The sequence below is a fragment of the Eulemur rufifrons genome, chromosome 16 (genome assembly GCF_041146395.1).
Source record: "Eulemur rufifrons isolate Redbay chromosome 16, OSU_ERuf_1, whole genome shotgun sequence".
Lineage (NCBI taxonomy): Eukaryota > Metazoa > Chordata > Mammalia > Primates > Lemuridae > Eulemur > Eulemur rufifrons.
Genome location: NC_090998.1, coordinates 37860321 through 37874955, shown reverse-complemented (window position 1 = coordinate 37874955; position 14635 = coordinate 37860321). Strand labels below are relative to the sequence as shown.

Here is a 14635-nt window from a genome sequence, read left to right as displayed (position 1 = left end):
CCTCATCCATTGTGTTAATCTTATTATTTAATGCTCAGAGAGAGAAATCAGTTACTTTTGTGAACTAAAATAAAAACCTGGCCGGGCGCGGTGGCTCACGCCTGTAATCCTAGCACTCTGGGAGGCCGAGGCGGGTGGATCGCTCAAGGTCAGGAGTTCGAGACCAGCCTGAGCAAGAGCGAGATCCCGTCTCTACTAAAAAAAATAGAAAGAAACTATATGGCCAACTAAAAATATATAGAGAGAAAAAATTAGCCGGGCACGGTGGTGCATGTCTGTAGTCCCAGCTACTCGGGAGGCTGAGGCAGTAGGATCGCTTAAGCCCAGGAGTTTGAGGTTGCTGTGAGCTAGGCTGACGCCACGGCACTCACTCTAGCCCGGGCAACAAAGTGAGACTTTGTCTCAAAAAAAAAAATAAATAAATAAAAATAAAAACCTAACCTCCCCCCAGCTGACTGAATAGACCCTTGGCCAAAGGGATCCCAGAAATACCCTAAAACTGAGTTGCTGGCCCTGAGGAGGGAGGTCAGACATGCCTCATCATAACCCCTTCCTTCTTAAAGATATTCTTTATAATTCATTAACAGGCACAAGGCTACACAGGACAAAAACTCAAACATCCTAACAGATCTTTATCTCGACTTCTCAGAGTGCTCAGACCCTTATCTTAACTCAAGCATTCCTTTCCACTGACTCTGGGTCTTTTAGGCAAAGCTTAACTCTTTCAGCCAATTGTCAACTAAAGAATCCTTAAACCTACCCATGACGTGTAAGCCCCCATTTTGAGATGTCCTGCCTTTCGGGCCAAACCAATGTATGTCTTCCATGTATTGAGTATGACTTTATGTGTATTTCCTATCTCCCTGAAGTGTATAAAACCAAACTGTAACCCAACCACGGTGAGACCACTTGCTCAAGGCTTCTTGGGTGTGGCTCTGGACCATGGTCTTCAAACTTGGCTCAGAATAAAACTCTTTAAATTACTTTACAGAGTTTGGGTTATTTTCTGTTAACATGTTCACTTCCAAGTTCTTAAGAGATTTCATAAAGTTCTTGAGTAGTTGTTTATTCTTCTTCCAGATACAATTTACCCAAACCTAGATATCTTTTAATTTCCCCGTGTCTCAAAACCTCCAGCAGTCTCTTTTGTTATGGGTTTAGAGCAAAATAATCCTTGTTCATTGCAGTCTGAACGACCAACCAACCATTTCTCCCGATGCCTCATGAGAAACCCTTCCTGCTAGCCATGCTGGGCCTCCTTGCTGACCCCACACTTGCTAGTCAGCTCCCACCATACTATAAACTTCCTGAGGGCAAGAGGTTTTTTTTTTTTTTTTTTTGAGACAGAGTCTCGCTTTGTTGCCCAGGCTAGAGTGAGTGCCGTGGCGTCAGCCTAGCTCACAGCAACCTCAAACTCCTGGGCTTAAGCGATCCTACTGCCTCAGCCTCCCAAGTAGCTGGGACTACAGGCATGCACCACCATGCCCGGCTAATTTTTTCTATATAAATGTTTTAGTTGGCCAGATAATTTTTTTCTATTTTTTTTTAGTAGAGACGAGGTCTCGCTCTTGCTCAGGCTGGTCTCGAACTCCTGACCTTGAGCGATCCACCCGCCTTGGCCTCCCAGAGTGCTAGGATTACAGGCGTGAGCCACCGCGCCCGGCCGCAAGAGGGTTTTTGTACTAATGATGACAGTTGGACACCATTGATAACCAAGACTCAAAGGACCCAAAATGACATTGCTTACAAATCTGTGCTTTGCAGGAAAAGGATACAATGTAGCAACAGCATTAAATTAAGGATATGCATCACAGCAAATGGCTGCCTCGCATCAAGGGGAACCGCACCACAAAGGTAGCAGCCAATCAGAGATCCAGGGTAAGCCCAAATATTCCCTCAGGAGCTAGCAAACAGTCTCCTCCATTCAGCAGTGTTCAAGGGCAAGGACACTGCCCCTTGATCTAAAATTCTCAGAAGCCATTTTAACAAGGCCTCACCGGGGGAGGTACTTTTTGTTTTTTTTGTTTTTTTTTTTTTTGAGACAGAGTCTCACTCTGTTGCCTAGGCTAGAGTGCCGTGGCATCATCCTAGCTCACAGCAACCTCAAGCTCCTGGGCTCAAGCGATCCTCCTGCCTCAGCCTCCCGAGTAGCTGGGACTACAGGCATGCACCACCATGCCCGGCTATTTTTTTTCTATATATTTTTAGTTGTACAGATAATTTCTTTCTTTCTTTCTTTCTTTCTTGCTTGCTTTCTTGCTTTCTTGCTTTCTTGCTTTCTTTCCTTTCTTTTTTAGTAGAGATGGGGGGGGTGTCTCACTCTTGCTCAGGCTGGTCTCGAATTCCTGACCTCGAGCTATCCTCCCACCTTGGCCTCCCAGAGTGTTAGGATTACAGGGGTGAGCCACCGTGCCCCGCCAGGGAGCTACTTTTAACACTCCATAAAATGTCTTAGTTCTTTCACTCAACAATTCCCCACTTTCCTGGTTTCTTGCCCTCCATTGTCAGTCAGCTTGCCCCATTTGAATCACCTTTTTTAGTAGTAATTGGTCTCACAGGTATAGCCAATTTATCGGCTATGTTTGCCCAGGTTCCTTTGGTTGGGGCGCCATCTCCTGGCCAGAGAGGGTGAAGCGCAACTGAAGGAGACCCTGAGCTTGCTTTTATTTTTACTAAGGTTCAATGCAGCAACCATGGAACTGAATTTTAAGCGGACCTGCCACCAGTTGGAAGTTTCCTGTTAATCCATTTCGCTAGCTCCTGAGGTTTGGGTTTTATCATTTTCAGATTCCACTGAGAAGTTTTATTATCAGCAATCGATTTCAAAGCATGTGCTATTTCAAACTAAGGGTGATGTAAGAACCACCTGGCATCATGATTCATTTTCATTCCCTTTATCAGACCCACCTTTTTTTTCTGTCTAAATAATGCCTTCATGATAGTTTTAGTAAAAATGAGTTGGTGGGTGACAGACTTCTCATTCCACTTCTGAAACCAACTGAACCAATGGCAGCAGTTAGGCAGAATTCAGTTGCTAAAGGACACTCACAGGACCCCAGATAACAATGCTAACGAATCTGCGGATACTGCAGGAAAAGGATACAACGTAGCAATAGCATCAAGTAAGGATAAACGGTACAGCCAGAGGCTGCCTCGCAGCAAAGTGTCCAGAGAAGCCTGACGTGAGTTCTAGTTGTCCTCTCTCTGCAGGGCCATGCCAGGACATGCTTCCCTGTCAGATCAGGATTCACAGATGGGTAATTAGCTTAGCTGAGAGTAAGGGCAAGGCCTTCTTCATCCGCTCTCGATGGCTGTGGTGAATTCTATTATACAACATAGGCTTAGTCACTACCTAGGCACCTCTACAGCTTGTGTGTGTAACCAGGCTGTATCTTTGCCTTGCTGCATCATAACACTTTTTACATTTCATAATCTATAGCTTGGTGATTGTGGAAGTCAAACAACAAAAAGATAACCTAACTCTGTCTGAAAATCTGTAGGGACACTAGGTAGTTCATCATTTCTGTCTCCTACTCATAGAAACAGATGGCTCAGGGAATTAAGGTAATGTTAACAGTAACTTGCATTTTCTTGATAGGGGGTATATTTTAATCTTTTATGCCACAGACTCAGGTATGCAAAATATAACTTTATTTTATATAACTGCTACAGGTTAAGTGTACCTTATCTGAAATGATTGGGACCAGAAGTGCTTTGGATTTTGGATTTTTTTTTTTTATTTTCGAACATTTGCATTATACTTACCACTTGAGCATCTGTAATCTGAAAAATTCGAAGTCTAAAATGCACCAATGAGCATTTCCTTTGAGTGTCATGTTGGTGCTCAAAAAATTTTGAATTTTGGAGAATTTTTGATTTTTGGATTAGGGATACTCGGCGTGTATTAATTTATCTTTCAAGCTTTCATTTATGCCTGATGCAGAAATTTAATCCAGTCACATAATTGTGGACTCAGTGACAAATTCAATGATTTCTCAGTCATTTAAGGTTTAATAGCTATTCACATTCAAGATTTTCTCTTTCTTGTCTCTTAGCAGGGGACAGTGTAATATGCTCTGGGGCCTGACCCTAAAGTAACTGTGACGTTGGTGACCAGGGGCATCTTCTCAATGGTGGACTTCTGGTTTCCTGTGCCACATGTAACTCATCACCTCTGGTCCTCAAGTGTGGCCCTCTCCGTCTTGGTAATCTATCATGGCATAGATTATCCTCATCCAGTTCCTAGCAAGACTGTCCATGGAATGGTAGCTAATTCAGTTTCCTCTTGTCTTCGTCATAGGACCCTTTGTGGGTTTAGTATACCATAAGAGACATATTGTGGCTATAAGGTTGACAATAATCACAAGGCCTACTCAAACATCTTGCAGGACCTATATTATGTGTCACTTAGCAGTATGATACAACGTGGCCTGGGGTTTTCCAACCGTGGCTTGGGTATTACTGGGTATTACTAGGCCAGGTATATATATATAAAATATATAATTATACATTTAAATAGTATTATTATATATTATATATCACATTTTCTTCATTCATCTGTTAATGAACATTGAGGTTGATTCTATATCTTGGCTATTATAAATAATTCTGCAATAAACATGAGAGTGCAGGTATGTCTTTGAGATACTGATTTCATTCTCTTTGAATATATACCAAAAAGTGAGATTCCTCAATCATATAGTAGTTCTATTTTTTTTTGAGTAACCTCCATACCGTTTTCCACAATGGCAGTATGAACTTACATTCCCACCAACAGTGTATGGGGTCTCCTTTTCTCCACATCCTTACCAACACTATCATCTTTTTTTTTTTTGATAATAGCCATCCTAACAAGTGTGATATAATATCTCATTGTAGTTTTGATTTGCATTCCCTGATGATTAGAGATGTTGAGAATCTTTTTATATATTTGCTGGCCATTTGTGTATCTTCTTTGGAAAAATGTCTATTCAGATTCTTTGCCCATTTTAAAGTCAGGTTATTTCTATTTTTGGTATTGAGTTATACAAGTTTCTTATATATTTTGGATATTAACCCCTTATTGAATATATGATTTGCAAATATTTTTTCCCAATCTGAAGGTTGCCGTTTCATTTTGGTGATTGTGTTCTTTGCTGTGCAGAAGCTTTTTAGTTTGATGTAGTCCCACTTGCGTTGTGGTTTTCTCTCTCTCTCTCTCTTTCTCTCTCTCTCTTTTTTTTTTAAATATGAATGAGCCTTAAAATCTTTATGTTAAATGAAAGAAGTCAGTCACAAATCCATATAATGTATGATTCTACTTATACAAAATGTTCAGAACTGGCAAATCCACAAAAATGGAAAGATTAAGGATTGTTAAGGGGCTGAGGGGAGAGGAAAAGTGGATTTTCTATCTTTTTATTGATATTTCTATTTATTTTTATACATTGTTTTCTTACTTTCTCCATATTTTCCTTTACTTCTTTGAGCAACTTTAAGATATTTTTAAAGTGTTTGGTAGATCTGCCATCAGGTCTTTTTCAGGGACAATTTCTGTTGATTTGTATTTTTTATTTGAGTGGGCCATACTTTTCTTTTTTTGTTGTATGCCATGCTTTTTGTTGAAAACTATACATTTGAATCTAATAATGTGGTAGCTCTGGAAATCATATCCTCTCCCCTTCCTCAAGTTTTCTGTTTTCTGTTATTGTTTTGTTTACTGTTTTTGTTTTCTTGATTGTTGCAGGCTATCTCTGTGCCAAGAATCAGCCTGAGGTATACAATTAAGATCTTCTCAGTTCTTTTCTGAGCCTGCTCCTTTCCCTGGGCTCATGTGGTCACTTTCTAATTTTCCCCACATTTGTAGCTGCCTTCGAATGTCCTAATGTTTAATATCTAGCTTCTGAAGGGGAAAAAGAGAAAAATGAAGGGAAAAACATAGAGAATACTGCCCCTTTAAATCCCATGGAAGTCACTTCAGCTGAACGGGAAGGGTTTGCACATTGAGGGGAGGTACAACAAGACTTGCTACTGACTTTTTTGTCTAGACCTCTTTGATCAAAAGCAACAATTGGCAATCAGAGCAAAGATCCTTGAGATTTACTTATTTATTTATTTGAGACAGAGTTTTGCTCTGATGCCTGGGCTAGAGCTGGCCTAGCTCACAGCAACCTCAAACTCCTGGGCTCAAGCAATCCTCCTGCCTCAGCCTCCCGAGTAGCTGGGAATACAGGCATGTGCTACCATAGCCAGCTATCTTTTTCTATTTTTAGTACAGATGGGGTCTCACTCTTCCTCAGGCTGGTCTCGAACTCCCAACCTCAAGGGATCCTCCTCCCTCGGCCTCCCAATCCTGCTAGGATTACAGGCGTGAGCCACTGGGCCCGGCCTCCCCAAATTTTTTCTCCTATTTTTTTTTCCACTTTTTTTTTTTTTTTTTTTGAGACAGAGTCTCACTCTGTTGCTCAGGCTAGAGTGAGTGCCGTGGCTTCAGCCTAGCTCACAGCAACCTCAAACTCCTGGGCTCGAGCAATCCTCCTGCCTCAGCCTCCTGAGTAGCTGAGACTACAGGCATATGCTACCATGCCTGGCTAATTTTTTCTATATATATATTTTTAGCTGCCCATATAATTTCTTTCCATTTTTAGTAGAGACAGGGTCTCACTCTTGTTCAGGCTGGTCTCGAACTCCTGAGCTCAAACAATCCACCCGCCTTGGCCTCCCAGAGTGCTAGGATTACAGGCGCGAGCCACCGCGGCTGGCCTTCCCCAAATTTTTAAAGTTAATTTTGCTGGCCTTGTCAATTGGAATCATTTATTTATTATTACTTTATTTTTTCATTTTCTATTCAATAATATGGGTAATTATAACTATGCATCTTATGTTCTTCAGTTTTGGTCATACTAGATATGTTTTGATACATAGTATTTCATTATTTTTATTTTCAGTTTTGAGGTTTACTTTGATATTTTTCTTGGAGTATTTAAAAATATCCAAATGATTGTGTTTCTTTTGGCTTCTGTTTATTCCATGTACATCTGGTACATATTTGTTATTTTATCACATTATAAGACAGAATTTGATTTGTTGCACTTCTACTTTTTGGAATTCTGTGAGGTTTTTTATATTATCAGTTTTTATAAATGTTCCATGGATATTGATTTGCAGGGTATATAGTTAGATATGTTGTTATTGGAACATCATCATTAGTTATGTTATCCTGTTTTTCCTTGCCATTACTTTTGTTTTGTCTATTTAATTTGTTAGGAACTATAAAAGATACGTAAAAGTTTTTCAAAGTTATTGTTAATTTGTTCATTTCCCTTGTTATTTTCTGAAGTGTTTTATGCTATGCTATGTGATTTGAGCAGTTAAAGTTCACAGTTGCTATGTCTTCTTTGTGGCTTGTAGACACCATTGTGGATTGTAGACTTCAAAATTTGAAAGTGATGTTCATTCAACAAGCAAATATTTGCTGAACACTTACTACATTCTTTGTAGATTCTGCTAGATTCTTTGTCAATTTTTTTTTTTTTTTGCTTGGAATTCAATTTTGACTGACAACTATATCTTTACAATTATACTTTTCTGTTTCTATGCATTTTCTAGTTTAGATCTTAGCACAATTTTTAAAAACTTTCAAGCTTCATAAGTCACTTTGTTTGAAATCTTTATTATATATATATATATATATATGCACAAATCTTAGAGTACTTTCCTTTTAACTGGTGAGTTTGTATTTCCATTATTGTTATAATTGTTTATTGCATTTTTTGTGATATTAGTTCACAAAGGTTTTAATAGTAAAAAAGCAGAGAACATAATAAAACCAGGGTAATATTGAAAAATTCAGCGTGAATTATTACTTTGCACGACTTAGTCTCTGATGCATTGTTGCCCTTTTTTTCACCTGTCTCATAGGAAGAGTCCTCAGGCCCGCCAAGAGGATAGTGTACCCAGGAAATTGATGCTGAGAAATTCCGTATAAATCCAAGCACTCAGGGCCGGGCGTGGTGGCTCACGCCTGTAATCCTAGCACTCTGGGAGGCCGAGGTGGGCGGATCGTTTGAGCTCAGGAGTTCGAGACCAGCCTGAGCAAGAGCAAGACCCCATCTCTACTAAAAATAGAAAGAAATTATATGGACAGCTAAAAATATATATAGAAAAAATTAGCCGGGCATGGTGGTGCATGCCTGTAGTCCCAGCTACTCGGGAGGCTGAGACAGGAGGATCGCTTGAGCTTAGGAGTTTGAGGTTGCTGTGAGCTAGGCTGATGCCACGGCACTCACTCTAGCCTGGGCAACAGAGTGAGACTCTGTCTCAAAAAAAAAAAAAAAAAATCCAAGCACTCAGGTATATGCTAGGATTGTCACCAGTTTCTTATACCTCTTGGAGAGATCAATGTCTAGCCAGGGTCTCCTCAAATTTCCGGAGGCCACAAGAGCATAAAAACCCTTGAGAGAATGATAAGAAGAGCTTCCCTAAGGTCAATATGGGATCTCTTCACTGGAAAGGCAGTGTAGTAGGCAGTGGGGCAACATAGTGGGCATTAAAGTTCAAGGGTGTTTTCTTTCCAATGGGGAGAACACTGCTGAGCCTCTAGAACTGTAGGAATGTCTTCATGCAGTTGTGATCCCATGTCCTTTACTTAAAATGAATTTGACTGAGACTGTTGATATCTTTCTCTCAATCACTGTCATCCTGTTCCTGTGACATCTGTGTGTTGATTATAAGAAACTTTCTCTCAGGGTTCAGTTTTTTGCATTCCCCTTCACCACTGGAAACTTGACCTTGGGAGTTTAGCTGGGGCCATACCTTAAGTCAAAGAAAGCAAAGCAGGCCTTAAATATCCTTCTGTGTGCGCAGGATGACAATGTGTTTAGAGTTTTCTGGAGTACCAACTGAGAGGAGATTCCATTTGTGAGATGTCAGTGGCCAGATGAGGATGAAAGCCTTTATAAATCACAATTAGAACAAAGTAAGTTTGTGAAAGCTTAAGAAAAGTACAAGTTAATATTAAATAAATTCAATAATTTGTACTTAGTTTTTGCCCCTTTTCAGGTAACTACAGTGAGTTAGACAATTGTTAAATATAGCTTAAAGAAAGCAGAAGCACAGTGAAAAAAGACTTGTGTTTTATAGGTAAAAATGGATTATTATATGAATAATGCAATGGCCTTATAGCCAGCAAAGCACTTGCCCCTAAACAGTGACCAGCTGTTTAACAGCTGAAAGATGAGAGACAAAGATTTCAGGATTTACTTGTGATGTGAGCAAAACAAGATTACTTGTCTAGGGTACAGAGCCTTCCCTCTACAATGAAAAGACGCACTGATGAGGTCAGCTAATTTGGGTAAAATATAAATCACCTGTAAAGTGAATGAAGACCATGTGAGGAATGAGGTTTCTAGAACCACAGAGCCTCCTTGCAGCCTCTCACACTGGAGATCTGGCCCCCAGGCTGCACATAAAGCAAAGTTCTTGGAAATTTTATCTGAGTTTACATTCTGCCTCAGTATGTTGATTCTCTCTCTGCAATTTGTCTGAGCTCTTTATGCCTGTCTTCTGTGGCCACTCAGTTGGAATTCTTTCTTTCTCCCTATGAACTCTTATCCTTGACTTTTCCCTCCCACAGATGACACTGCATTCTTATTAAATGCATGGCTTTTAGTGTATTTCCCAAAGTAAATAAAACATAATCATAGATTCATGACACTAATGATTTTACCAAATGCAAAGCCTAAGGCAAATATTTTATTTTTTATTTATTTATTTTTTTTGAGACAGAGTGTCGCTTTGTTGCCCTGGCTAGAATGAGTGCCGTGGCGTCAGCCTAGCTCACAGCAACCTCAAACTCCTGGGCTTAAGCAATCCTACTGCCTCAGCCTCCCGAGTAGCTGGGACTACAGGCATGCACCACCATGCCCGGCTAATTTTTTCTATATAGATTTTTAGTTGGCCGTATAATTTCTTTCTATTTTTAGTAGAGACGGGGTCTCGCTCTTGCTCAGGCTGGTCTCGAACTCCTGACCTCAAGCGATCCACCCGCCTCGGCCTCCCAGAGTGCTAGGATTACAGGCGTGAGCCACCGCGCCCGGCCACAAATATTTTAGAATAAGAAAAGTGAATCAATATGTTTATAACAAGACTTTCTAGATTAAGGCGATAATTTAATAATTTGCTTTATCTCTAAGAGGGATTAAAGTGAATTATCGTCCCTATGATAACTGTACCATTCTGTCATGCACTGCTAATTTAGCTTGTAGTATCAGACATTGCAGGAAGTCAGAAGTAAGTACTCCTTATTACTGTAAACTTATCCAATGTCTTGTTATATGCACCTTTATCCCAATTTTCCACAATCTTATGTTTTTAACTCAATACCCGATATGTTGCAAGTATTTTTCCAAAGTCCTTTTCAGAGCGACCTTCACTTCATTGTTTTTTAAGCTGTATATGAGTGGATTCAGCATGGGGGTGACTACAGTATATTGCACAGAGAAGATCAGCTCTATGGGGGAACCTGAGTTTGGGAGGAGATGACGGAGCAAACCTGAGCCATAGTAAAGTATCACTGCAGTGAGGTGGGAGGAACAGGTGGAGAAGGCCTTGCTTCTGCTTGAGGTAGAGGTGATGCTCAAGATGGTAGAGATAATGCAGGTATAGGATAAGAAGACCAAAAGGAAGGTTCCCAGCCCATGCAGGAGAGTAGAGCAGAGCAAGGCAATGAGGTTCCTAGAGATATCAGAGCAGGACAGATGGAGGAGAGACGGCATCTCACAGCTGTAGTGGTGGATGACTTGGGCCTCACAGAAGACCATGTTCACAGCTAGGAGGATGTTGATGAGTGCGTCCAGAAAGCCTAGTCCCCACGAGCCCCACACAAAGTGCGTATACAGCTGTTTACTCATGATCTGTCCATAAAGCAATGGGTGACAGATGGCAGCATAGCGGTCATAGGCCATCACAGAGAGAAGGCAGCCTTCTGTCCCTGCAGTGACAAACACAAAGAATACCTGAGCCAGGCAGCCCTCTACTGAAATGGTTTTCCTCTCGGAAAGGAGGTTCTCCAGCATCTTGGGCACAGTGACTGAAGAGAAGCAGAGGTCGACAAAAGAGAGGTGACTCAGGAAGAAGTACATGGGCGTGTGAAGATGAGAATCAACCCTGATCACCAGCAGTAGCATGAGGTTCCCCACTATGGTCAGGAGGTAAATCCCCAGAAACAGCACGAAGAGCAGAGCCTGGACGTGCGGGTCAGCAGACAGCCCGAGGAGGAGGAACTCAGTGATGGTGCTGTCGTTCCCCAAAGCCATTTACAAAGGCTGTTTCCTAGAAATAATATAAAGCTCATGACAGCCAAGGTTCTGCTATGCTCCAAGCAATTTCTCAATGTATCTATTTTCTTACTATATCACTATTATTCAATAAACATTTTTGGCTCCTCCTATGGCCTAGGTTTTGTGTCAGTCATATGAAGCATAAAGATGATTGAGATGGGGCCTTTGCTCTTTGAATGGTCCATTGAAAAAATGGATATAAAAACAAGAAATTATAACAGTGTAATTAATATAAAGGGAGCTCAAATTTTGATTTACGTAGGGGTCAGAAATGACATTGCATTTGGGAAATTTGAACAAGTATTTTTAGAAAGCATATGACTGCCCTAGGAAAAATGAGTGTCAAAGGGACAATGAGTTGTCATGCATAATATGTTCAAAAGCTCAGGACTGAGAAAAGTCAAGGGATGTTTAGTAAAATATGGATGGTTCTGAAAAGTTAATGCCTAGAGTATAATTGAGCAACATAGACCAATGGCTAACATGGACTTCTGCATCAGACTAGGTTCATATATTCCAGCTGTACCACTGATTACCTATATGACTGGTACAAAATACATAACACTCTGTACCTCAGTTTCCTACTATATACAATGCAGATAATAGTACCATGTAGAGTTTTAAGGACTAACTATGAGATTATATATAAAGTGCTTCAAAACTACCTACTCCTAACTATTTATTAAATATTTATTATTATAATTATTTCTTGAGATTATAAGTCTAAGCAAAACTCAGAAAAATTCTTCTATAGAGTGAAGCACTGTCAAAGAGCAAAGTTGTTGTTGTTAATGCTGTTGTTATTATTACTTTATGTGCCTTTATTAAGAGAGGTGTAAGAAAATCACATTGAAATCTCTACCAGTAGAAGCCCATTCCTGCTTATGACTTCAGCTGGAAGAAAAATTGGGAATTATTTTACAGTGGAGACAGTCTCTTAAAAGGGTAAATCACTTTGCAATTACTGTGGGTGCCATCACTCAGAAAGGAGGGCATGTAATTCCTCTTAATAGGTATTGCTACCAGACTTCAGAAATGACAAGTGGGAAAGAAATTGATTGGGACTCATGTAGCCACCTAGGGGGACCTTCAATAGCATTACTAGGATGTATGTGTGTCCCAGAAAAGGTTGGAATCTCTGGATGAGTAAGCAAGAGGAAGACTTGAAAGGATTTCATGACATAGAAATACTTGAATGGGTATATAGACTGTGGCAGCAGCCAGGACAGAAGACCCTGCTCAGTACTACATATTCTGGACCACTCTCTCAGATAATGTAGGAACAAGGTTTAGGAATTCATCCTGTAGGACTATGAAGTTCGACTCTGAGAACCCAGCTTCTGTTAGAAACATCTGCTGCTAGTAATCCCTACACTGCAGGAAGAAGTTCCCTCCCACTAACTTTTCTCTGATCATACTTGCAGAAGATTGTTTAAAAACAGGAACAGGACATTCATTCCTTTATATTTCTCTCTTGTACAGATAGTTAAATTAACTTTATGACTTTTATCCTGACACACTGTCCTCAGTCTTCATATCCCAAATTTCTTCCTCATGGCCAGAATGTGTTCATGTCTCTCAAGTATGTATCTCATGAGTATTCAGATATGGAATACAGCAACACTCTATTTGCTTGAACACTGAATGTTTACCCAAAATGTCCAGCTTTAGCCCTAACCCTAAGTTTGACCTTGGGTCATTCACAGGACTCATTATGATGGCTCAGTCAGTTTCTTGGTCCTGGCCATTTCCAGTAAGTTCAAAGCCCAGTCAAGGGAGACATCTGAATCTTTAATAGTTAAGTCTTCAGCCAGAAACTCAGTCTCAAAATCCTTCTGATGCCCAAATACAGCTTACCTGTACATCTGGTCCAGTAAAGCAATCTTCTCTCCAACTTGGCTGCAGGACTTTTATTTAGATGCATCTACTAAAAAGGAAGATGAACTGGAGAAGGTTGCTTTCTAAATCTTGTATCATGATTGAGTTTATAAAATCCTACTGATGATAAAATGTTTTATTGAATGCTACACTAATAAAGTTAGACAGCCATAGGTTGGGGTCTAAAATATCCTTTAGTTTTCCCTGTTTCTAATACCATGTCTCAGCTACACATTCGGGTGATTCTCTGCCCTTGTCCCGGAAGATGGTTGGGACAACAGCTTTTATGTTCTGTGGTCACAATATGAAGTCAGATTTAGTCGGAAAGAACTTTTAATAACATAGAGTGTTATTAAGGACCAATGGGGATCTCTTAGGTGTGGTTTTTGAAATGTGTGGGTTGATGCAATGGCCTATAATCATGAAATCTAAATCTTTGGAATCTATTGGGAGTTGACAGAGAGAGAGAGTGGCCAAAGGGGTATTTGATTGGTTCCCCAAGCAGGAAAGGAATAGTTTTCAGTTGACACTCTAAGGACTGGTCTTCTTTCTGGGACTTCTCAGTTGAAATTATCTCCAGGCAAATGTATTGTGAAAAATGATTTGTTGATAAAATAATTAAAAAAAGAAAAAGTTCATAATCACAGTCATTTGTGTCAACTGTCTATTCAAATCTATTTTCTTTCTTTTTTTTTTTTCTATTAAAAAAAAAAAATTGAGAGTCTCACTCTGTTGCCCAGGCTAGAGTGCTGTGGCATCAGCTTAGCTCCCAGCAACCTCAAACTCCTGGACTCAAGCAATCCTCCTGCCTCAGCCTCCCGAGTAGCTGGGACCACAGGCATGCGCCACCACGCCCAGCTAATTTTTTCTATATACTTTTAGTTGTTTGGCTAATTTCTTTCTATTTTTAGTAGAGACGGGGTCTCACTCTTGCTCAGGCTGGTCTCGAACTCCTGAGCTCAAACGATCCACCTGCCTCGGCCTCCCACAGTGCTAGGATTACAGGTGCGAGCCACCATGCCTGGCCTAAATCTATTTTCTTTGATGGATCCATTTTGATGGCTACACAGGAACCTGTTACAGTTGGATTGGTCACAGATTGGGAGTATTTAGGGAAGCATAGATTTAATAGTTTATTAGTGTTTCAAGTAGTAATAAACTGTAACATAAATGAAAATTTGTATTTATTTGTTTACAATGAGGTTTAAGGTTTTCTTCATACTAGACTATTTTGACATAAGAGTTATTTCCTACTGTCCCTTGCCAATTTATTAACTAAGCAAAATAAATACAATTTAAGGAAGTTTAGAATAATCAATCCACTTTTCCAAAACATTTGCTTTCTTTGTTAATAAGTATAGAATTTAAAGCTTCTTATTTTTATTTTCGGATTAGAACACTTATTCATAGATATATCTAAGAAATTATACATGTGTATA

At 40.0% G+C, this 14635-nt stretch overlaps 1 protein-coding gene across 1 annotated transcript; it reads right to left on the bottom strand.

Annotated features, from left to right (window-relative positions):
* Positions 1–10355: 10355 nt before the first annotated feature.
* OR8S1 (olfactory receptor family 8 subfamily S member 1) lies at positions 10356–11294 on the bottom strand. The gene has a single exon (XM_069491165.1). The coding sequence runs from the start codon at positions 11292–11294 to the stop codon at positions 10356–10358; it is 939 nt and encodes a 312-aa protein (XP_069347266.1).
* Between the last annotated feature and the right edge of the window lie 3341 nt (positions 11295–14635).